Source organism: Onychostruthus taczanowskii, unplaced genomic scaffold (assembly GCF_017590055.1).
Source record: "Onychostruthus taczanowskii isolate IOZ18803 unplaced genomic scaffold, ASM1759005v1 scaffold4, whole genome shotgun sequence".
NCBI lineage: Eukaryota > Metazoa > Chordata > Aves > Passeriformes > Passeridae > Onychostruthus > Onychostruthus taczanowskii.
The window spans coordinates 7,388,534-7,414,309 of NW_024501459.1; the positions used below are offsets into that span (position 1 = coordinate 7,388,534).

The 25,776-nt window shown below is 38.4% G+C and overlaps 1 protein-coding gene across 3 annotated transcripts in view; it reads right to left on the minus strand.

Annotated features, from left to right (window-relative positions):
• Positions 1–900: 900 nt before the first annotated feature.
• The window catches only part of LOC121340234 (cytochrome P450 7B1), a 34,820-nt gene continuing 9,944 nt past the window's right edge, over positions 901–25,776 (minus strand). For 2 of the 3 annotated variants that reach the window (XM_041412860.1, XM_041412858.1), the window contains exons 2-6: positions 21,295–21,431; positions 14,422–15,018; positions 13,770–13,976; positions 7,557–7,735; positions 901–3,491 (exon numbers count right to left, since the gene is read on the minus strand). In XM_041412860.1, the coding sequence (XP_041268794.1) occupies positions 3,195–3,491; positions 7,557–7,735; positions 13,770–13,976; positions 14,422–14,998 (1,260 nt within the window). In that variant the 5' untranslated portion in view covers positions 14,999–15,018; positions 21,295–21,431 and the 3' untranslated portion in view covers positions 901–3,194. Of the gene's footprint in view, positions 3,492–7,556; positions 7,736–13,769; positions 13,977–14,421; positions 15,019–21,279; positions 21,432–25,776 lie in introns of all 3 variants that reach the window. The other variant, XM_041412859.1, reaches the window with a different exon arrangement.

Genomic DNA, 25,776 nt, shown 5'->3' on the forward strand with positions numbered 1-25,776 from the left:
AGAGGCTGGTAGTGACCAGACGAGTCACATCTCAAACTGATGGGTGAGTGCACCAATTCATCAAGGAACAGCAGAGGAATTCAGGGGGTACCACGTGCTCCTCCTGCCTGATCCTGCACCTGCCAGGTCTGTGGATGCCCCCAGAAGGTACTGCTGGGCTGGAAGGGCAGACCCCTCTGCTGAAGTAGAGAGGTGGGAGAGGGAAGCCCAGGTCTGCCGCCTCCCAGCCTGCGCTGCAGCCAGCACCTGAATGCTGGCAAAGAGCACTGCTCTTTCTGCTTAGATGATTTTGCCTTTTGTGCTCCAGTGACAGACACCCAGAGCTGCACAATCCTGCCTCCTGCAGCAGAGGAGGTCATCAAAAAGGAAACATGCTCTTCTTGACACCCTGAAGCTAGCTTGGTTCCAGCTGGGACTTTTGGGGATGCTACACCCTGTTGTGCTGTCTCAGCTTATTAACCAGGAATACCAACACCACAGGCCTTTCAGTCCCGCTCCATGGAGACTGAGTCACTCCTGGTCCGAACAGCCAGTATGTCCCCTCCTCAGCTGCTGAATACATGGACCAGAAGGGCTTAACCTCCCTGTCCAACTCCGGCTCTCATGGCTTTACATGTGGGTGTGGTTTACTTCCTCAGCATTCGAGGTGTGCCAAAGTAGTGATGCAGTTCTTACCAGCTAAACTAATCTACCAGGAGCCTGGGTTACCAGGGACACAATTCCAGGCCAGGCTGAGCAGACCCTGCTTTGCATTTCATTATTTTGGTTCTTGAGCAAAACGAGCAAGCAACTTTTATCTCATCAGAATGCTGGCCTCTTGCGTGGTGCTCTCTAACTTTGATGCAAGGTCTACAAGCAGCTTCATAGAGGTTTCATCCAACTCCTGGGAAAGATTCTGACCCTTTTCTCTTTTCTTTTTTTTTTTTTTTTTTTTTTTTTTAAATGGAGCATATGATACAGATTTATGTTGCTACTTTGGAGACAATCTAGTTCTTCTTTTAATTTCAGAATAGATACTATACAAATTGATCAGCAGTTAATCTGAAACTACTAATGATTTGCATGTACTTTTGGCACAGTCCTATTATGCCCTATCAAATTACGCAGCAGCCAGTGATACTCTAATTCAAAACCCTAAAAATAGAAGACAATTATAAGAAAGAGGCTTCTGTTTAAAACAAATACCCAGTGTTTTTTTCGCAGTTGCTTCAGGTTTGTTTTAAAGTTGGATGCCAAAGAAGGAATCATCATAACTGTAGCATGAGACATTTTACAGCTTACATATAAGCAATAATGGAATACAGTCAACAGTGTAATGATATCAACATTCCCTCTCTCAATAAACCAGGCTCTAATGTCTAAACTGGATTGTGAGCTGCAGCTGAGTACAGAATAGCTTCTACAGAGTAACCACAGGAGTAAGTAACCTGAGTACAAGAATGTCTCCATAAAACCCAATTTTACTCTGTGGCACAAAGCAATAATCAGCATTTGCTGTTGATTAAATGTTGAAGTAAAGTTAAAGCATTTAATCAACCATAAAGTTCATTTAATGTAAGTGTACTCCAAATCTGTAGACATTATTGATACTATATATTAAGAGAAAATGTTTATCTAATATATCTCACAAAACCACAATTTCCTTCTTGGAGGACTTGGAATGTGGCTGTATCAATCTCTGAAAGTCTTCCTACTGATGCTGATGCTTATTTAGAGTATGTGCTATACACAAATGACTGAACAGACTTATACAAAAATAACAATACATAATTATTAGTATTTAGATATTAGTTTTCATCCATAGGCCATCAAGTGCCATATAGATTAGTAGAATTTCTGATTTTGAAAGACTTACTCTGGCACATCCCAAAGAGAGATGTTTTTTTAGGAACACAAGGCAAGGCCCACAGATGTGGCTATTCTGCCATTACAATTATCATCTTGGCAAATTGAGACTGGACAGCCATGGGAATCCTCATCAATCTCTGAAGTGATGGCTGGGAAGAGAGACAGGGTCTAAAATCTCAGATTTTTTGCACTAGGAAATTAATTTTCCAAACAAGAGCTGGGCACCCAGTGAGCAGGTTGGGCAGCCAGTATAAACTTCTGTGGCTGCCCAGGGTTTTCACTTGCTCAAATTTTGGCCCCAGGGAAGAGCCTATTTTCCAATCTGCAGATGGACAAGTCTGTTTCCAAACACAGGTCACACTACTCTGCCCATGCACAACTTAGGCAAGGTAAAACAATGTTAAAAAGCATTTTTAGATACCACACTTGCCCTTGAAACCCTCTTCCTCTTTTGCCTTTTCGGAGAAATGAACAAACATAAGAAACAGTCAAAATAAATGCACGAGCATGTTACTCAGAAACAGTGAGAGAAAGAGAAGCTAATTTTTGTGGTGATAGAATAATTTAAAATGGGAATATATTTTCTCCCTGAACAATATGCTTGGGGGGGGGGGGGGGGGGCTCAAAAGCCAAAATAGATAATTAGGCTTGATCAAGAGCCTATTAAAACTATTCAACAGAACTTCTCTTCTGACTTTAAATGATTGCAGGAAAGAAATCACATATTTTAAATTTTTGCACTCACTGCACCAAAAAAAAAAAAGAAAAAAAAAGGAAAAGGAGTAAGAAAGCAAAGCATTCACCCTCAGTACATAAACCTGAAGTTAGAAATGTGTCAGCAGTAAGACATTCTTGCAAATCACCCTCCACCACCCCACACAACTTCCATCACACCTCCCAAAAAAAGGGCGAAGACTCTCAAGACCATGAAAGAAATAAAGTAAATATAAAGTTAGGATAATAATCACAAGAAGCTCCTCCTTTCTTGTTATTATGCTTTTATGAGCAGATGCTGATATTCATGTAAGTGGCCTGGATTCATCTTTCCTGTAAATCCTGCTCATCTCACAGCCAAGAGTATGGGGATGCACCTTGTAGAGATGCTGGGCTATTTACTTGGCCAGACTCTTGTCACGTCACCTCACTTCTCGCAATGCAAGCAGGACAAATTGAGGTTGGACATCCCTGCATCTGGTCTCTACCTCCAGCCCAACAGCTTTTCTCCTTAGAAACAAAGAGGAAGGAGGTAAAAGCAGAGAGGGAAAAGCAATTGTTTCCAAAAATATAAGGCTGAGTGATGAAACAGAGCAAACATGGAGATTAGTGGAAGGCATATAGGCAGCTGCTCAATTTCTTAAGGACCTTAGCTTGTAACGAAAGGCAATATCAACGTCTGGCAGGAGGATACCAAGGCCCATGCGACTGTTATCAAGTCTGACAGCTTTGTTTTCTGCTAGTTCTACATCAAAATGAGACAATAGTATGAAAAGAAACATCTTCATCTCATTCATTGCAAGGAACCTCCCTGGACACATGCTGATCCCAGAGCCAAAGGGCATTAGGAAATACTTCAGTTTTCTTCCTGCCTTGTAGAATGTGGTTTTCTTCTTGCCATTCTCTATGTATCGATCGAACTTATACTCCTGAAAATGAAAGAGAAAGAGAGAGACAGCGTGATATCTAACAAGGCAGTTACATGAGCTGCTTTTTTGCACAATGGTAACGCGTCTGAAACCCAGAAAATAAGATAAAGAGGAAGACAAGGAGCTGACAGCTTCTTCTTTTTAGTTGGTTCCCTCAAGTTTCATTAACTCACATTATCTTCCCTGCAAAGAACACTCTTTAAATCCACTTATTTAGCTTAGTCCTTTTACATCAAGCTCCTTCAACTTCCTCATCTCATCCACTGAGTGTCTGGCCTATATTGATTGTAATTAGATTTTGACCGCTTTGTAGCAGGGACAATGAACCTTAGTGGAAGGACAATTTTCTTGTAAAGCATCATACACACTCAGTGTGGTACATACATCATGAATAAGGATAATCTGCCAAATTCTGCAAATGCCTATGAATAAATTAATGCATTGCACCAATTTTGGTCTTGCAAGCCAGAGCAAACCCTCTTTTGCACCGAATGGTGCAGATTATTCGAAAATTCCAGTGCTTTGCAGTCAGTTTTCCTTTCAGTTGGAGATGGTCGCTGCTTAATTTGCCACATCTTATCTTCAAATATTTTGCTGCAGAAGCTGTGAGCAAAGGAGGACAATGCCAGTGACTGGCCATTACAAAGAGGGTGTTTTCAAGTAAGGCTTGAGGTCACACTTGTAACCTACATTCCATAAATTGAACATATTTCTGACTATTTTTGAGTAGCAGGATCCCTGTCTAGAAATAATTTGTGTTTTTGAATGAAGGAGATCTGGCATCCTCACTCAGTCAATGGCAAATTAACCACTTACAAAACCCTCCTGCATGCTTTGAATAAAAATGACAGGCACTTCTTGCTTATGGTCACTCATTAGCATTTGTCCTGCTTTGCATACATCTGCTATAGCAGCAGCCATTTGGAGCTGGCTGGGAACAAGTCAGTCAGACAGAAACCGACCTCAACTGATTAAAAAAACCCCACACCACCATTAAAAATACACTGATACTGATCTACCCATAAAGGCTCTGAAAATCATGCACTCCAGATCTTGCTGCTGAGAAAAAAATGCCAGGGGAGGTGGTCAGTGAGAAAGGGAGCAAATACTAGGTGCACTGGAGGGGATGTAACTTTGGGTGCTGAAGAGCAAGAGCTTATTTCACTAAATGGCAGAGGCCTGGATTTTCCACAAATATAAAGGTGATTCTATGTCTGCTTCCACTGACAGGTAATTCTTTTCAGTCTCTTCGTACACCCCAGCCAAAGGGAAGCACGCCTTTATTTTTTTCTACCAGGAAGTTATTGCTTCATTTGGTGCAGCACAGTAACAAATGCAAGTCCAGAATACCATAAGATTTACTTCCTGAATTCTAAATCCTACTGGTTTTAAAAAGCACTGCTAAATATGAACTGCAATAGCTTAAAAACCCAACCCAGAGCTCTTCACTTCGCTCAAACATTTTCACAAGGTGCACTTCTGGTGTCTGGAGGAATTAAGAACTGTGTTATTGAACATACAGACACACTGGATCAAACCTTATGCTTTCTTTGTCATATTAAGAGCTTTCTGAGACTTGCAATTGCTTTTAACAAAAAATAAATTGCTGTCTAAGGAACAGGGAAAACAGAAAACAAGTGTGAGACAGGAATGCAGCCAATGACAGTAACATCAAACTCAGGGCTGCTGAAGCCCCTTGGGTTGAGTAGTGTTTCCTTAAAAGCTAGTTCACTGACTAAAAAAAGACTAATTTTTTTAAAAATGAAGGAATTTTCAGCCTTGCACAAGGTCTCCTGAAAGAGACATGGTGGCTGACAGCAAGGGAAAGGTCAGGATGCTGAGCGAAAGCAGGCAGTTAAGTTCTGTGTGGATGAGCTGCTCCAAGTATTATGAAAACCGAGCAATCTCCTGTGATTGATCTAAGTCTCCTTCTGTCACATACTGTATTTAGCTTTGTTTGGGAAGTCACCATAGAGGGTTTCCTGCAGGGTTTCCTGATACTTACTCTATGGGTTTTGCAGAGTTCATTTACTGAGCTCTATAACTAGCTGAGTTAGAATTTAGGGTTTCACTTATACACTTTATAGAAAACTGACTAATTTATTTAGGCCTTAATGGGTGGAGAAAGAGGTCAGAAATATATGCTTACACTTACACGATATGGTGCCAAAGCATAAGATAGCTTGAACTTAAATTTATGTATCCAGGAGAAAAAGCATTGCTACAAAATTATCTCATCAAGCTGCCTGTTTTCCCAGGAAAAGTTTTCCCTAAATACATGACAAGCTCAAGACTGCACCTTTCAAAAAATTCATTCTCCATCTCTATCTGATCCTCAGTAGTTATTGTTGAAAGCACACTGCATATTTTAAGAACCAAACAGAACAGTGATTTCCCCACTTTTCGAGAGGGGCCCATGTGCTGAAATCAATGTACTGCAATGTGTGGATTGCTCATTCACTATCAAAAAGATAAAATATATGAACTAAAGCTGTACTGTGAAAGCTGAGCAGAGCTGATACTAAGCAGATATATTCAAGCAATAGAAATATGGTAATATATTCTGCAATTATTGGATAAGGGAGGAGATCAGTTTCCACACTGATGCTTTTGGTCTAGGACCTAAACAAACAGATGGACTTTTGACAAATCAATAACGTTCTCCAAAATAAAGTGTTAAGGATAAAATAATAAAAAAAAGCTTATTTGTTAGCTGTTATCTATCCTTTTTAAGGATAAAAATATTAATCAACTATTTGCCAATAGATGAATTATTTTTAAAATCCTGATTTTCTCTGCAGGCTTTATCTTGCTTTTTGGGTGGGGATAGCCAGCAGAGCTCCCCTGAATATAATTTTCATTCTCATGGCTCCAATGTTCATCCCAGTGACTATACCTTACTCCTGCTGACTCCAACATGCTCCACACCTCCTCTCACTGAGACTGGCAGAGCTCCTACACAACGAAATGCTGTCCTGCACCAACGAGGCACTTGGATCTCATCTTTTCTTTGCAAGCTCTCATCTTTAAATTCCTGAAAGGGAGAGCTTCACGGAGCAACGTCTCTAACACGGGTTTTCTATAAACATGTAAAAAAATCCAGTTCCTTTCTTCTTTGGCTCAAATGCCAAGGATGGAAATCAGCATGGCTGGGAGACAGCCATTTGCTTAGGAAAATAGGGGTGAGGAATGGACGAGGTACAAGCTCTCGCCTCTCTTATCAGACGAGCCATTTAACAGCCTCAGCGTGCACCCTTGCTCCTTCTTGCTCTTCCTCTGTGGCACCCTGGGCTGGGGACAGCAATCCGGGGAGCAACCTAGCCGACAGGAGGACTATTCAATTTGCATGCAGGTGGTGAACTTCTGAAGCTGTATTACAGCTGAGGCAGGGTGGATTAATTTTGAGTCTTTGATATTCATTAACTTGAGCGTCAGAGAAAAATACAAGGAGATGACACAATTACCCTCCGAGCTTCGCTGCAGAGCAACAGCTTTACAGTCTCAAGTTCACAACACTCTAATTGATCAAGAAGGGGTGAATCCCTACGAAGGGAGGTGAAAAAGCATAAGGCTCAAGTAAGACACTGCTATTATAGGGCTTCAGAGAGTCAATGATGCTTTGCGGGCACTTAGCTAAATGGCCCACATTATTTGCTATTTAAACCACCTTCTATTATTCAGCCCTCCTTGGGTATCAAATGATCCACTGCCAAACAAAGCCCACATTTAGCCTAAAGTTTATGGTAGTCAATGTGCAATTGTCAATTCCTTTGAAAGCAGTGCAGGCAGTCTCATCACCATATTTCTCTCTTCAGGCCATGAATCCTTTGACCTGCAGGGCCCTAGAAAATACATCTGAAACTAGGAAGATTTGTTCCACAAGAAGGAACAGCAGTAAAAACAAAAAAACAAACAAAAAAAAAAACAACAAAAAAAAACCCAAAAAAAAAAACAAAAAAAAAAAAAAAAAAAAAAAAAAAGGCAAAACAACCCACAGATCACAAAAGGCTTGGCTGCTTCGATGTGCCTGGAGTGTAGGAAGAGTAGCACCAGCTGAATGTTTACCTTAGGATCTTCATAGACCTCAGGGTCCATGTGCAAAATCTGCGGGTAAAGGGCTATCCAGTCTCCTTTCCTCAAAACGACTTCTTGATTTCCTTCAAGCTTGAGAACAAAATCCTCTTGGCTGATGCGGATGTTCATGGAGGACGAGCACATTCTTAAACTCTCGTTTAAGGCACTCTCTGCGATTAAACAAAAGGGGGGAGGGGGGAAACATCAGAAATATGGGAGATGACTGGAAGTTATACATGGCTACAGCTGCTGATTCTCCATGAGTTTAGTAGGGCAGGCTAAAGGAAAGAAAAAAATGGAAAAAAACCACACAAGCCAAACCAAACATAAAGCAGAGACCAGGAGGAGGCAATACACAACCCCCCAGTGTTGGGGTGGGGCAGTTCAGGGGTGCTGAACCTCCCGAAGTGATTCTCCCTGATGGTGATGAGAAATCCTGTCAGTTGTAAGCAGCACCAGGTTTTGGGTGGAAAGTCATTATTCAGGCATCGTGTTGAAAACAACGCAATCAAAAGACATGAACGCTTTATGCATTTACATATATTTTGGCGGTTGCAAACAAGTACCAGCGAAAGCATCCATGGAGCTGTTCAGCTTGCCTTTTGAAAGATGTTGGATTTAATGGTAGGACTATACATTAGAAATCATTCTGCTTGTTAATTCTCTAGTCATTCTGAGAATTTTTAAATGCATTTTCTTTTCAATGCAGTATGCTGCCAAATTATAGTGTCTGTTGTGGTCAGAGTGAATGAAAGCAATTCATTATTTGCCTAGTAATTTTAAGAGAAAAAGACACTTCTAATTGGCCTAGAGGAAACAAAACATAGTCCTTTCAGGTTTGGGGAAAGCAAGATTTCTGTCTCCACCATCACATCCTGGAAGGCTCCAGAAGCTGAATGTCCTTGCTTTCCCAGTGGCCTTCACCTTTTGCTCCTAGCACGACAGATTTTATGGCTAATTTCCGGCAATTTATCCTGGCAGTTTGAGGAGGAATTCCTTTGGGAATAATATGCATAATTTGCATAAATCATTCTGATAGCATGTATATCAGCATGTAGCTCCTGTCTAGGGCTGCATCTCTCACTTTGTAATCAAAACTGACTATTTTTCCACCAGTGTGTATGGGCACTGTTATATGTGACTTGATTCCTTCTAATCATTAGTGTGAAAAATAGCCTAAAATAGGGTTTCATTTGCATGTAATAATCCATTTGTGTCTGCCTTTATGTTTTGTGATATCAAATAAGCCTTCTCTAAGTGTTCACCAAGGCACTGCAATTGCTGCACCCAAAAGGTTAGTTTATTAGAGACAGTAGCTACCCAGTGTAGATGTCTCTGAAAAGAATAATAACAAACGTTCTTTCACTAAAAATTAAATCTGGTGCAGCATGCATAGCAAATAAAGTGGCCCTGGATGCTTTCTTGCAGGAGGTTTTTCCTTAAGCATGCATTTGTCTAAAGAAATGAGGCTGCGGTCAGCTTTGTGTGGCCAGTGCCGTGATTCAATGTGACGTACAGTGAGTCTGTGCATATTCTTTTGGACTGCCTTCGTTACTATAATCAGGCAGAGTCAAATCGGCTTGTTGGTGACGAAGCCAGAAAAGAACCCTGGTTCCAGAAGATGGCCTCTACTGCGGATAGCCACAAGGCACCTGACACGATAGATTTCAACTGGCAGCGCTCTGGCAACAAAACTTTATGCGGTACAAAGGAAGGGTCCAGCCTCGGCTCCAGACTGCCTTCAACCTGCAGAAAATGAAGCTGGTAGCTTTGTACCAGTCCACCGTTTGGAAATGGTGGTGACATACATAGAGACAGCAGAAGTCAAATGAGGAAGAGGGAAGGAGGGGGAAAAAAAAAAGAGAAATAATTATAAAGTGCCGCGGCAAAATAGCAGCACGTTTAACCACCCAAGCAATGCGGTCACATCCTATCGGCGGACATCCTCCCAGAAAGCGCGGCTGTCCCTGCCCGCTGCCGGATCTCAAATGACAATTGGGCAGCATATCTTATGCAGAAGTTAATCACAATAATGGAGCACAAAGTGTGGCTTAGCGGTCAGATCGTAAATGACAAATCTGTTTTACCTTCCAGTACCAGTTATGTGTGGAAGGCGAGCTTGGCTCTCGCTCTGAGCGATCATGCCGATAATCATTAGATGACAAAAGTAATGAGTCACATTATGATCAACAAAGGAGAATGGAGCTTATATGGCTTTGCAGGCTCACATTAAAAAAATAGACAGTCAGCTTTCCACAAATGCCAGAGCTATACATTGAGAGGAATGACAACTGCACAATAAAACTGCAGCCTTTACTTGCAGTTGTCATAGTTCAGCAGACACCAGCCATCGCTGCTGACAGACCAGCTGGGTAGCTTGGGAGGCCTTCCATTCTGCACCGTGAGGTACAGTAAATTATCCAGCACGGTAGAGCAACATCTGTTTCTGTGCTTGTGCCGAACAAACAAGGCAATTTAAAGCATACCAAGGGATAACCAAGCAGCAAATGAACATGACCCTCATTTTTTTCCCCCCTTCTTACACACATGAGATGCTAAACTTCACTGTGCAAGCGCTACATAAAGAAGCCAGGCTGTTGTTTGATAAGGTGTTGTCAGAGAGATTTTACATCTTTTCTAGAGAGAGAAGGAGGGGGGAAGACAGAGATATATCTCATAGTATTGTTATTCTTAGAATCCTCCCACTTCTCTCTTCATTTCTCTTATACTAAAGCTAGCACTCAGCTTCCAATTCATTCTAGACTTTTTTTTTTTAAAAACTGTTTCAATATACTTATAAATATTCAGTCTTTAAACCCTAATTTGCTATACTTAGTTCACATGCCTTCAAGCATTTGTCTTCCAATTTCCACTGAATAAATGCGTACTAATGAGAAATAGAGCAAGCTGCTGAGGCAAAGCTGGGTGACTTGAGCCTGGCCTGCCACCAGCTTGTGATAGGCAGGCAAATTGAGTTAAAATGAAAAGTCTTGTCAGCTGAAATACAACATGGTAGCCAAACAGCAAGCTGTCAATCATCCAGCCAAAACAAGGGACTGCAGGTAATAAAAGGTCATTGCGAATCATAAGTGCATTTGGCTTTCGTAGGCAAGTTAATTTTAATTAAACATGATCTCTATCTGTAAATGTTTTATAAAACTTATTGTGCAGTAATGGATTGTTAATTTTACACTAACACAGAGCAGGTAATAGGGTGCAATAATTATTAGCGTGTATTGTAGGAAAATAGCTTTCGAGTATGCAAATATTTGGGGGGTCATTTACCCATGGGCATCACGGTGTGCCAACACAAACGATGATCTGAAACAAGTACATTTGCATCTTACCCAGAACTAAATGGTACTGCCCAGCCCATTCCAGAAAAATATATTTATTCCTTTCAATTCAACCACTGATTTTAATGCCTAGCATTTGTGTTACGACTACACACTCTGTATTAGCTCCTTTTGGGTCCCTACCCTTTCTTGTGTACAAAACAATTTTTCAAGCTGTGCTCTTTTTGCAGGAATATCTGGGATTCAGCAATGACCTGGGGCAAGAATACTTCACCATATAAATGAATGGACTAATATTAAATAAACGAACTGACTAAACATGCCTAGCATTGAAAATGCACTAAGTACATCTCTGCTTTACCCTTGGCATTTCCATTATAACCAGTTTAACTGACAGACCATTTTCATGTGTCCTTTACCGTATTACAGCTCTGTTATGAGCCACAATGTCTAATAATGTATGTTACTCTGTGCACACAAATACACACGTTTGGATTTTGGGATTGTATTGTGTTATGCAGACAATACAAAGGGTTCTGCCCCGGAAATGCCATCAGAAGAAGATAATCAGGGCCAAAATTTGCTAGTTTGATTTTGGGTTTAATGTGTTTTACATTTTGGTTTAGTTGATTGGTTGTTGTTTTAAAAAATAAAATAATCATCTACCTGAGCTTAGAATTCAGGAGTAAATCAGGCCATATTGTTCCCTAGACCCAACAATGTGACCATAATAACAATGCTCTTCTGAAGAAAGACATTTAGCAATATGTGCTTCTTCTCCATAGCATGAAGAATCAAAAAGACTCTTGTTATAGTAGGCCAAAAAGAGGACGGAGAATCAGAGCACATAAAACAGGAGAATGAGATGACAAGGTGATGAACATGCAAGCATCCCACCTGGTCTGCCTCATTTGAGAGCAGGGACACAATCCCAGTTTCCTATGCTCCGGCTTGGCACAGAGGGAACAGAAAGAGGAAAAGCTCAGTCTTGGAGGTTTGGGGTCAGTGGCCTTCCTGCAAGAGGGGAGGTCTTGGTGTGCAAGCAGTGCAATTTGGGACCTTTGTCCCTCCTACACATTTATTAGCAAAACATCCCTTTCCCCTTTCCACTGAAGCATGACTCTAATTCTCTTATGGTACAGATTTTTTTCTATATTATTATTTTATGGGACAGTATCCAGCCCTTTATGACTTAAGTGCCACAAGAATTGAAATCTAGCTTCTGTTCATATCACATTATGTTTAACATGATTATGAAATTTAACAAAAGTGTTACAAGAATACTACAAAGTAGGATGTGGCACTTCCCTCTCAACACATAAATCAAATGCTACCAAGGTACTTCAAGATTTCAAGAAGCAGAGGAATGACACAGTTAATGTTTTTAAACTGTTCATACTGTTTTGCACCAGATGGTTTTAGTGAACTACATGGTTTTATTTTCCTTATTCCTACACTTTTGGGGAGCCTTTTTTTTCTCCCCCTTTTTTTTAATTGGCCATTCCCATCTCAGTCTATAAATATAAACTAAGTTCTCTTTTGATCTTCTTGATGCTTGGTGACTTATTTATTAGTGTATGCTAGCTCTGATGTGAAGTGGTTTTACTGGTGCTCCTTAGAAATCCATTAAATGCTTACAAAGTCATGTTACTCACCAGAACTGTCATCCAATACCTGCTGTACTTCAAAAACATTCTCCATTGGTTAGAGATAAATCTGCATCAAAACAGCCATGACTCCGGAAATAACCAGCTTCGTAGACTCATGGTATGTAAGATTAATATTAATGCTCTAACACAAAGGAAATGCATCGGACTCAATTTTATACTTGTACTAATCAAATCAAGTTTGCACACAGATTCTTGAAATGTGCCACATTGGATGATCTTGGAGAATGGCAGCTATTACAAGGATCCAAACCAGGCACAGAATGCACTGCTCCACCACCATGCCTTGGCACAGCTTTGTTTAAGAGTAGAGCATCAGTTCAGGTCATGAGCTACCAAGACCTATGGACATTAGCTTGTTTTGAACACGGGATTGGTTTTGATATTTAAAAACAGAGGATTATTGAACCTTTAATCTTTTGTTCAGCTGTTGTCTGCCCTTGTAGCACTACTTGTGGAGATTCATAGGTGATTAAAAGTTAGGTACCTACCTGCTACACCATCTTTCATCCCTTGGGCTATCTTCACCATTTCTCTTGCCAGTGTCTATTCACTACCAAATGACGTGAAACCAAAAGCTGATGCTCTGAAGGCCTATACAGCTCCTGATTCAAACAAATTCCAGTGACCACTGGCAAGGGTCTCCCTCTGAACCCTGAATCCAGAACTCGAAGATGTATAGTTCCCTTAAAACTCCCTCTTTTGAATAAAGTACTAAAACCACCGTTTGTCCTCTGCTAATTTTTATCTTCTTATATTTTATGTGGAGGCATTGCCCAACAGAAGCCTGTTTTAGAAGCCTTTTTTGTTTTGTTAAAGAGAGAAAGAAAGAAAATGCTTGCAGATAAAATATATTTGCAGTTTAAATATACAATCCCACTTTAATTTCAGAAAAGGGTCTTTCTTGGCAGTGCCGTACAGGAGTATTTGAAATGCATTAACACTTCGGCAGATGCTCAGAATCAAACAACTTAATAGGCATCAACTTTTTTTCAAATAATTGCAAAGCTTCGATTTAGCCTTTTGCATACCTTGCATAGTTAATTACCTAGGCTTTAATGTTTACATGCAATGAGAGTATCTACAGCTATAAACTACATAATTTATAATTGATGTAAATGGGTGTTATTATGTCAATTAGGCAGCTGTGTCCTCCACCTTCTCAGTAAACAGAAATGAGTGATAAACCGAGTTTGCCGGGAGAGCCCCTCTCCTCTTCCTAACAGATAAAAATAAATTACCTAGGTAGACCAGGTTGTCCAATTGTTCTCTGGTGAGGTGGATGTTATATGTGGGCCCTCTCTTTTGACCTGTTGACTGCAGCAAATGGTCAATCTCGTCACGCACCGCTGCAAGAGCTTCTGGGTGCCGCAGAAGATAATACATGGCCCAGAATGTAGCTGGAATCGTGTTTCCCACAGAGGCCCACAGGAAGGCAAAATGATGTGCTGGGAGAAAATAAGTGAAAAGGAAGATTAATAGCGTTTATTACACTGATTAGATTTGCAGTGTGCTAATTAAAAGATGTTAGGACACAGACCCAGCCAAGGATCAGTGAATGCTAATGAGGACCAATAGGCTTCTGAAGTCTAATTTTCTGCTTAATGAGAATAGTTTGAAATGTAATGTCGGGGGGGTGGGGGGAATAAGGGGAGGAAATGCAGCTCAGTTATAATCTTTCTCATTATCACCATTAAGTATCTTGTTTTACCACCTCAGCACAAAAAAAAAAAATCAATTATCATAGAGGGTTGTTTCAGAGTAAAACATTTTATCATTAGCCAATTAGAAAGAACATAAAAAAATTTCAAGGTCGCCATTTTGCCTTTTTATTTCAAAGGTCTATAGTAAATTATTTTATTTTAGACAAGCAATCATTCATAAGTTTCCTACCTGCTTTGTCATAATCTCCAAGCAGCTCATATTTCTCAAATATATCTTGTCTGGCTTGGACCACTTTTGACCCTCCCAGCCATTTTGTCATGTTCTGAAGTAAAAAATGATGTATAAGCTCCTTCCGAACCTTCTTGGTAGCTCCTAGCAACTCAATTGGTATGTTTGCAGCTAAATAGGGAAAGCTGGCATCAAACTTGATAAATTTGTCTCTGATTTCACTAATAACTTTGTGGCCATCTGCAGCAGGAACTCTTCCATATAGTGTTACAAAACTGGCTTCAAACATTACAGAGCAGCAGAATTTGTACATTTTTTCTGTTTCCCAATCTGTTGCTTGTGAGCATTTCCATTCAAATATATCCTGGAGATTTTTCATCATGTGGTCAGAAATTATATCCAAAGGCTTGCCTTGTAGATACTGGTAGATTCTGTGCAGGTTTTCCTTGAGTTCAGGGAATTTTCCTTTTGACAAGGCTGGGTAGTCAAAAGTTTTGGATGCCATTTTATTAGCGAATTCATGAAATTCAAGTTGCTTGCTATTTCGGATGACATAGACATATTGAAATGGGTCCATGATAAAGGTAATATATCTACCTGAATAGAAGAACAGAAAATAATTATTGACATGTGCACTTTTATAAACCTGGTGACACTTCCAGAAGCAATAACTGAAAATAAGCCGAAGTCTGTGAAAAAAGCATGCAGGGAAAAAAACCCAAAGCAAAGATATGTGAATAAATCTGCAAAGAAAAATAATTATGAAACAAATATTATTCAGATTTTCTTTGTCAGGATGCAGATTCCACCAGTGTACACTTTGCAGGTTCTTCTAAAATCCTTGTGAAGCCATTTTCATGTAGACAGATCTACTGTTTTTGCCAATAGTTGTGTGTGATCTCTTCAAATGTGGTGCTCTGAAATAAATAATTTTCTACTCAGGTCTAATTCATGAAAATACAGTGTGGAGTCATAGCAACATTTGGAAACTGTAGGTTTTCACTAGCAGAAAGCAAGAAACACACACATTTCACCTGCACAGAGGAAAGTGAATGACAGGGGCTGGAGTAGAAAACGTGCCTAGGCAGCTTTTTCCAAGCAGATGACACAGGAACTCATAATCTGTCAATTCCAGCTTTAACTGCATGCTGCAAACCCCCAACATTTAAAGCTTTTCTCACATCTGGCTCTTTTTCCTTGAAGCTTTGCTAACTCTTTGTTAGGAATTTGCTTAGTACCCATAACATGACTATCTTAGTTTATGAATGCAAAGTCACAGCCTATGACGTAGCAGGCACCATTTTTAGCACGGGCTCCACTTTGGGATACACACTGTCCCAGTGTTAGGATCCATTGTGTCAGAGTGCACCACCAACCTCCCACCCTTCCCAGGGTCCTTAATGAGGTGACACAGTGGTGCCTTCAGCTCCTTGTACAGTGGGATGGGATGGCATCAAGTTAAATGCTTTTTCAAATTGTCCCTGCCAGAGAAGTCCTGCAATTTCTCCCTAAAATTCAAGACAACTGCTGAAAAAAAGCATTTGGAGAAGCTACTATGAATCAAAATGCTAACACTCCCAAAGCTCAATTAAATCTTAGCTCTTTATAGATGGTTCTGAATTCAGAGTTCCTGATTCTTACCTTGAATGAAGAGGTGCATTCGGGAAAAAGGGTACCTATTAAAAAGTACACTTTCCCTCTGAAATATCCCAGTCACAAACTCAGAGAAAGAGCAAAGCTTCCAGCACTTACAGTCTAATTCTGTCTCACTACAGGGACAAATCTCCTTTGATTTTAATGGGAACACTACATGCTTAACTGCGGACCAAATTTGGCTCTGTGACAGATGTCCAGAGATAAAGTAGTCACTACCACTAAAAATGTCAAGTATCCATGGTTACCATATAGTGATATCTGAATTATCATAGTTATTTCATATTCTGATTTATATACACACACAGTGCTCTATGGTATCTGGGTACACTCTGGAGTTCCTCTACAATTACCAGCTGCCGTAATTCCCCTCCCAATTACATCAACTGCAATCCCAGTGAACTAGTAAGGAAATGTAAAGGATATATCAGGACAGAATTTGAACCCTTTTTCTTTTTTGTCAACAGTGTGTGAACGTTTTTAAGATACACATGGATTTTGTTTTACTGTAACATAATCAACCATAGCTGTAAATTTAATTTTAAAGAACAGGTGTATTGAGAAACTAGCATGAAGGAGAGATCCTGAATTTTCAGTCCCCTTTTTTGACCTTTGACTACAGAGGCTAACAGGAATTTTTAGTCTTTACTTGATTTTAGTCTTGCAGGATCTTTGTTAATGAGTCCTAGAACTACCCTTTCTTTCCAGCTTTCACCTACTTTCATGCTCTTTATTGAGGCTACCATCTTTGTGATCAAAGCTTGGAAAGAATGTCCATTGGAGCAATTTTTAATAAATAGATTTAGAGTGTTATTAACCCTAAAGATGAAAGCTGGCTTCTTAACTTTGCATTTACAGGGTAAACAATTTAAGTTAAGATTTTTAATTAATATTAATTTAAACCATCTGTCCACCATCTGCTTATTTCTGATGCAAAATATGAGTTTCTTTGTGATCTTTAATCAGACACTTAGCAAACGCACATCAATTCTTATCATTTTTAAGTAAGAAAATGATTTTCAGCAAATGAGTTTTCAGACAAACAATTTTAGTAATAATTTTAAATCAAAACTCACTCACCACTAGCACATACTTTGAAAAAAAAAGTCCTTGAGAAAAAGCATATTACAGATCCTGGTTTTATTATTCTCATCAGGTTCCTGGTAGCAAAAAGTAAGTATGTAACAAAATATAATTCATTTTGTAGAATCAATTCAGGCTCCAGACCACATCACTGCAAGTCAACAACGTATATAAACACATAAACCAAAATATTTCTTGTTGCTACATTTAGTAAGGGTCTAGATAATCAGAAAAGTGGAACCCCCCTATAACAAAGGCAGCTTGTTTATGTATGCCATCGAGAATCTAATTTTAGATCTCTTAATTAGAAAAGTACTAAAACCTAGGGCTAATTAATGGCAGTTAGAAAGTTGTGAGAGTGGGTATGGGAACCTTTAACAATTACAGTCATCCTTGCACACAGATGCACTACATGGCTACACTGCTTAGCCCGGTCTCATCCATGCAGGAACAGATTGCTAATTACAAATCGTGCCCCAACACCTCCTCTACACCCGGAACAGAAAACATCCAAAGTGGAACAAACTTTCTCACCTCAAGTTATGATTTTAAATTTTTTAAGTGCCAATATGGTCCTTAGTTTTGCTTTTAAAATCCTGTCCTTGTCCCCAGTGAGGTGTCTTCCCACTGATTGTCCCTGGTGGTGTCAGAGACCAATAAATTAAAACCTTTCATAAAGTTTTCAGTTATTATTTGGTATTTTAAAATGAAGTTTCCCCCTCTACTCCCATGTCTTTCCACTGCAGCTAATGCCAAGATAATCTTTGGAAAGTAACCTTTTCTGAAATCAATTCAAAATCTTGATACTTATGGATTTCCATCAGAGTACTAAAAAATGTAATGCCAAATCAGCCAAAAATGAAGGCATACTACTGTCTCCACCAATCAAGTAGCCTTAAATATTAAAGGCATTCATATAGAAACCACTAGAGACTAAGCCTTTCCCTGTTAGTTTGTAAAAAACCCCTTCAACACCAAAAACTAAGTAGACATGTACATATAGAAATGTCACACTCCAATTCACAATAGTTTAAGCCACTGAGCTATTTTATTTAATACAGAAAAACAAGTCAAAACAAGAGATGTATCCTTATTTCTGCAAAAAACCCTCTGATTTTTTATTTTTAATGGCTACAGAGAATTTATACTTCACTATCCAATTCTTCAGTCCGCATTACACCCATGCTGCAAATAGCCTGGTTATCTCCATTTAGTTTCTTCAATCTCCTAGAAATAGAAGATTGATGTGGAAAATATGAAAATTGTCAACTTCGGTAAATCTGAGCACAGAAGCCAGTATTTGTATGATAGTTAAGAAATTAGTCTAATAATGCATTCTGGACCTTTTTAATGCTAATGATGAAAGACAAGCATTTCAGATGGCATCTAATGATGGATGTTATTTCAGTAATGCTTGGAGCAGGCTTCAGCCTGGTAAGGAGTTAATGTAAATTACCTTTTGCCTATGAGAGAAAAATGTGATACGCTACTGTAGGTGTATCATGCTTTAAAGAAAATAATGACTTAGCAGCAGTATTCAAAAAGGCAACTGTGCTTAGCAAAAACCAGGAAGATTATTTTATTAAAGGTGAGTTAGTCTCCGAGAGAATGTTGCAGGGTTCATTATCACTCCTATCAACTTGATAGGAAAAGGACACAGAGTGTAATCCCGAGAAACAATGACAAAACTGTTTCAAGCTCTTTAAGTTCTTACCTAGCCGTCTGCCTATGCTGCTGACCCTTAACAAGCAGAGGCGCTTGGGAAGTATGATCATCTCAATGCCACAGACTCTCTCTCTGCTTCCCCTTCTTATTATTTTCTTTTCTGATCTTTTCTTTTTTTTTTTTTTTCCCCCCAAGACTATCGCATTTACGTAATCGTCCTCTTATTAGGGAGATTCTGCTGAACTGCTGACAATGATGTACAGTGGTGCTGCGCTGGCATGACGTTTGGGGAAAACGATTCTGCTGCACCACCACACAAAAGCAATTAGAGAACTATTTTCTGCGACAGGTCAGGAATTTACATTGTTTCTCATAGAAAGATGTGCTTTTTAATTTCTTTATTAAGATGACATCCATGTCCCTTGCGACTTTTAGGGATGACAATCATTTGCTCATCACATGGGAAAGTACAATCAGCAAAATCGCGTTACCAGTACGGGGCAACGCCAGAAACTCCAAGCATCGTTCTGCATTTTCCAAATGAACTAGTTTGAGAACCAATAATTATAAAAATATATATTGATAAAATTTTTTGACAGGACCTTTAGACATCCACCAGGGGGGTAAAGTAATGATAGTCCACATACAGCTGGCTACGCTATGTTTACCGAGCACAGAAACATCATCCTTGTCAAATCAGTAAGACATACAGAAATCCTGTATGCCTTTGGAACAGGACATGATAGAAGGCACTAACTAGCTTTGGTTTCCTCCCTGACTTGAGGACGACAAACTATTTCTCTTTAGTGAAGTCCTGATGGTCAGCACTTTTATACCGAAAAAGAGAACCTAAAGTGGTGTCTCTGTTACGATGAATTCACAAAATCAAACATTTCCCTGCACAAGACTGAAATGATATCCAGAACTAACTCCATTTACCTCAGTCTTTATTAAGGGAGGCTTGGCTCAAATCACTTGAACATGGGGGATTATCTGAGATGGAATTTGGTTTATCATGGAAATAGAAATTTCTGAAACTAAATTACACTCACAGATTGGTTAAACACAAACATCTTGCATAAAATAATAAAGAGGCAAAAAAAAATTTGATTAAACACTTTTAAGATTTTGAAGTATGACTGTATCCGGTTTTATGAATGTACTAGTATCTGAATTATAGCTATTAATCAGTATTTGTAAGAAGCCAAAACTGTATTATTGGGTGAATTCAAATTAACAATAAAAAAGACTGTATTTCAACAAGAGTTGGTGTTGTACTGTGCCAAACTCACTTTCAAGTTGCAAAAGATCTGATTATACCAGTTTTCAAAAAAAAAAATCCTGAATGAAATTTTAAAAAATAACATATTTAATACAATAAAAATTCTCTTCCAAGGGGACAAAAGGACAGATTTTTTAAAGGGAGGAAACTTTTTATTAATTAAACAAAGCTTGCAATTAAATTAATTGACTTAAAAAAAATTAATTCCAAAATATTGCTTCTATAGAAATATAAAGCTAACGCTACTACCCTAGGAAAAAAAATAGCAAACTTTACATTTTACACTGAACATTTTTGTTTCAAACTCCCTAAAACTACAGGAATAACTAAAAATTATATAGACTAAAATTGATCATTTGAACAGGGATATCAGCATGTAAAGGTGCAGAAGATGATTATAAACATCTATATTAATAAGAGCTTGCCTTTCTGAACAGAAGAAAATACTGGATTTTATACTGACTTTAGTAAAAAGTAGATCTCTATAGATAGATGTAAATTTATATATTTAACTTTCATTCAGGATTTTAGTTTTATTCTATGTTTTTCTTCCACAGATAAGTGCCTATGTGAAATCACTCAAATGTTTGTATTCAAACTGGCTTAGTAATACAGTTATAAATACAGGAAACAGCAAGGTTATATCATACTTTATTATATTGTTATTTTCAGCAAGCATGATCAGAGTAAGAGGCTGGCAACGGGAAGTTTCTGTGTTCCAGTCCCGATTGTATCACTGAGTCAATGTGTCATTCATTCCCTTGTGTTCCTGTCAACCAGTTGTAAAATGTGTGAGAACAAATTCTGCACTTTTTTTCTTAAGTGTTTTCTAAATTTAATCTAATATTTTTCTGTGCAGTGTCAAGATTATGTTAGTTCTCCTTTCTTTAGGAAAAAACCCACCAATACACAATTTAATATGCTGGCAAAATCTATGTTCATACAGTACATACCTACAAAATCTGTCAAAATACATATATACTTAGAGATGTAAATAAATCCACACATTGATAGTGATATTTTATAGATAACTATTATGCTTACAATATATGTAAATCTGAGGGATTTTTATGGGTCTATGCTAGAGAAAAATGTTTTGGGTTAAGGAAGATTCTAAACTAAACATTTGTATTAGTATTTAACTTCACTGATGGAAAAAAAATCAAGATACATACTAAAATATTTCTCACCAGCAATATGTACAGTGAAAATATCTCCAAATTTCTTTTGCTGATCCAGTAAGAATTTGTAAGCATCTTTTCTAAAAATCAGAGCTTTCCCAAGGTAAGGAATCCAGCCATTTATTAGTGGGGGCTCTCCAGTCTTTCTGTTAAAAGCAGAAAAAAAAAAAATAAACAGGAGTTAACTTTGGCATGAGAGCAACTCATCTTTATATCTATTTATATATCACACTTAGACCCACCATTTACATCTATAATTCCTGCAATGTATAATATGTTGTACAGAAAGTTCTTCAGATATGATGGCAGGTTAAATCTAATCACACCTCTGAGCACTGAAGGCTCCATGTGGTGATTAGGAAAAATAAGTGAGAGAAATTGAGACGCATTTAACTACAGGTCGTCCAGCTATTACCATCAAGTTATGAACACAGAAAAATGACATTCAGTAGAAAAACTCCCAGCAAAGAGCCATCTCATTTTCAATATTTGGTGTGTCAGAGGAAGATGTATTGGAAGGCAATTATGACAGATTTAGGTAAATAGGACGCCGACACACCACACAAAACAAGTATCCTCACAGATAACATTTTCATAATTTCAGCTTACCAGCACAGAGAACAGCCATTCTAACTAAATATCTCTAAAATACAGGATAATAATACAGGCTGAACATTAACTGTAATAAATCTTAGTCTCTTTATATTTATAGTCTAAGATAGAAATGTATCTGGACAGTTTAAGAAGAAAATCCAGGTACTGATGTTTGCATCCCAGTTTAAAAAAGCAGCCATGGTGTGTTAGTTATCTTTACGGAACAGTAAAAATACCTTTTAAGAATCTACTAAGTTACATTTTCTTTTAAAAGGAAAAAACGTCTGTCCTACTCCTGACTGCAAGTAAATATCTTTCCTTCATGCTGGTCTTTAGTTGCTTGAATCTGATTTACAACAAAGAAACATAAAGCATGCTTGTTCTGGAAGGGATTAAAACAAATATTCACAAACAACTCTGCTGCTACATCCCATCTGTGAAGGTGACTTACACTACATGCAGAACAACTCATTCTGATTAAACACAAGATATTTACTAGCTTGGATCTAATCAAAGATCAAGGGATCACAAGCTTTACTACTATCATACACAGCATGGATTTTTATGTAGCTGGATTAACCCTATCATAGTCACATTCCCCCTTGAACTGCCGTAACACAAATGAAAAAAAAATTACAATAACCATGATATGCTGTATTTACTTTTAATTTTACTTTCATAATTAAAACTTTTTGGGCAGGAAAATACAAGTCAAAGATTTGCTCCCTTACTTAAAAAAAGTTATTATAATTTACAGATAAACAGATGTGGCTAAACCAAGCTGCATATTTTGATCTCTTTCAGTTTAACTAACTTCAAATTTAAGTTTCCAAGAACATAATTTTGTCCTCTGGAAAACCAGTACATCTTCTTGTCTGACAGTCTCACAGCCAACAGTTTGCTGTACCTTCTTCACTTCCTTGAGTTTTGTGGCTTTGCCATTTTGTTTGGTTGTTTTGTAGTGTGTTTTTTATATTGAAGAGAAGGTGAAGTTCCTCTTTCTTCAATACCTCCCAGAAACCACTGCATTAATCATCCTCTTGTGGTCAAATAACAACATTATTTACTCAAATGGTCCAGAAAACTTTGTAATGTTTATTTTGTATTAAGTGAATAAAAGCAAAGAACTAATCTGAGATTACATGAGAGGGATCACTAGCCCAGGAAGCATAGCAGCCAACTTGATACCCTCAATTATCCCTTCCAAGACTGTAAAGAATCTGGATGATTTACCCATTTTTTTTTCCCCCCAGACTATTAAGTCCTGAGAGTGTCCGCCTTTCACTTCCCTGGCTGGATACTATGTCCTGTAAGTAGCATCCTGACAAATATTTAGATAGGCTTTTTGTCATCTTCTAATTGAATGCATCTAATTTCACCCTCCATGTTCTGTCATTCGGTCAGAAGCTGTATTCTTCACGAGCTCTCTGGCGGGTAGAAAGAAGGCAGCTCAGAAATCCAGGGGAAAATTAACTTAATGCTCCAAGTCTTTGGGATCACATCAGGGAGACATTTTGCTATTGCAAAGACGTGAGGGTCATCGTTCACTTCAGACATGTTTAGCTCAGCAGCAATAAGCTTAACACTGTTAAACACTGTGTCAAGGCTACGTGGCTTTCAGAGGAAAATATAACACCAGTTCAACTTACGACCCACAGCAGACTGATAACAGAAATGTGTCTTCATTTCTAGCTTTCTGTCTCTTTGGGAGATGGAGGTCATCTCCACGACTTATCAATGTCTGCTAACACACGGCACAGAAAAGAGCGGCCGCTCGTATTTCAGTGCCTCCCCAAATCCAGTGCCTTTCTGCACAAACTTTCAAGCAGAGCAGTGCAGCCAACCCCATTTCCTGAGGGACTTTAACCTGCATCCCGCGTATCTCCAGAAGTCTTCATCAACTTCGGATGCTAAACGGAACCATTAACAAAACCCACAGAAACTTTTACTGCTTAATTAATTTGCTCATGAACTTTAACTCTGGACTCACACTTCACAGAAGTTGTAAAATTTGATAATTAGGGAAAATATTACAAGCATTATATTAATAAGAGTTATATTTTACTCATGACAAATATTTTGTTGTACCAAATGCAAAATACAGCTAAGTAATATAAAAGATCACTATGAAGTGTTTTGATGGAAATTTAGGACTGCAACTTTTTTAATTTAAACATTCAGAATGTCTTACAGATTATGTTTTATTCAAGTCTAGTCTAACTGCTTAAATTCTAATGCATTTAACAAACCTCACAATATTCCCAGGTCTTTTCACTCCACATATTGGGCTGGTTTTGCTTATATAGAGGAATATCTTTACTTGTCTGAGAAGCCTCTGTAAAGTCAGTAAGACTTAATGAACAAATTTCTCACATATGTGACTGAATTTTACAAATAAAGCATCAGCAACATGTCCAATGCAATCTATAAGTAGACGGATCAGTTACAAAGTGGAGGGAGAGCAACACAGTTGTATCATCCATCATTGTTAAATGGATAATTTCAAATGGCATTATGCAAAAATCAGCTGGCTACAAATACAGCCCATAAATAGAACGAACAGATTTTGATAACTGTAATTTTTCACTGCTTTCACAGAGAAAAGATACTTTCTTGTTAGCAAGTAATAAAGTTGCAACATCTACTACACCATAAAAGAAAAGTTTTGGAGTTTGTTTACAGTTTCCTTAAGGGAATATTTTTCAGCTCACCTAAAACACAGAAGGCAGTGACTCAGGTGTGATTATTTAGCTACTAAGGCAATACTAAAATATGTGGATGCTGTCTCTATGTCTCACTTATGCTAAGCAGCAGTGATGCAATAAAGAAGGAGAGAAATGAGCTTCAACATAAGTATTTTGGAAAATGTTCAATAAAAAAATTAAATTCAATGCCTCTAAACTTTATGCTTTCACGTAGTGAAAGGGAATTATTTTGGAAACCCCAGTAAGGTAATTTGTAAAGGTCTCTGAACATGACATCTTTTTTTTAAAATTTTTAATTTTTTTTTTAGTTATAAAGAAAATACCCTAAGGATTCACAAGCAAACAGACTTTGCCAACATGATCTCATAGAAATATTATTGCTTTATAAAAGCACACACAACTATTCTTTTCTTGGTTACACCATTTTAACATCACTGCAGTGTGAGGCGTTGAACCCGTGTAAATGAGAGGAGAATCTTTCACATCTCACTAGTTATTTGTATTCCAAAGGAGCAGATGCCTTTCAAATTATGCAAAAACCCACAGCGCATCTTGTACTATAGCAGATGAACAGGTTAATTTTTCTTTTTGCACATAATAAATCATAAGTGCTTTAACACCCATAGTCGCATTTCATGAACATAAACCTTCTGTTTAATAATGTCTGTTTACAACTAGAATCAGACATACAGTAATCTTTTGCCTGGGATAAACATTAATCCAGATCTGTCTAGAAAAATTATACAATTCATTACCATAAGTAATCTCTATTGTGCCCCATGCTTAACCTTCATCTTTTTTTCCTGTCCTATAATCTTGCAAATCCACTGGTGGTGTATGATTGGCATCTGGTGTTAAGGCAGCCTTCACTGCACACAGCACAGCTGAAGAAGCCCGACACGAACACGTCACTCTGCAGGGTAACGCCGGTTCAGCTGACCGCTTTCCACAGCAACTTCCACCAGAGGCGGAAAAAACCCACAAGCCCAGGAGAAAAAGGTCTAACGATACCTTTTGCCACAGAGGGGTCATTTTCACTTTCCACATCATCACCACCACTCACAAAAGTTAAAGTTAGTGCTCTGAATTTTCCATAGCATCTTTGGACAAACCATCATAATACCATGTCCAAGCTGGAACACACCATGTCAGGGGACTTTAAGGAATGGAAATGGATTGCCACAGAGTAGAA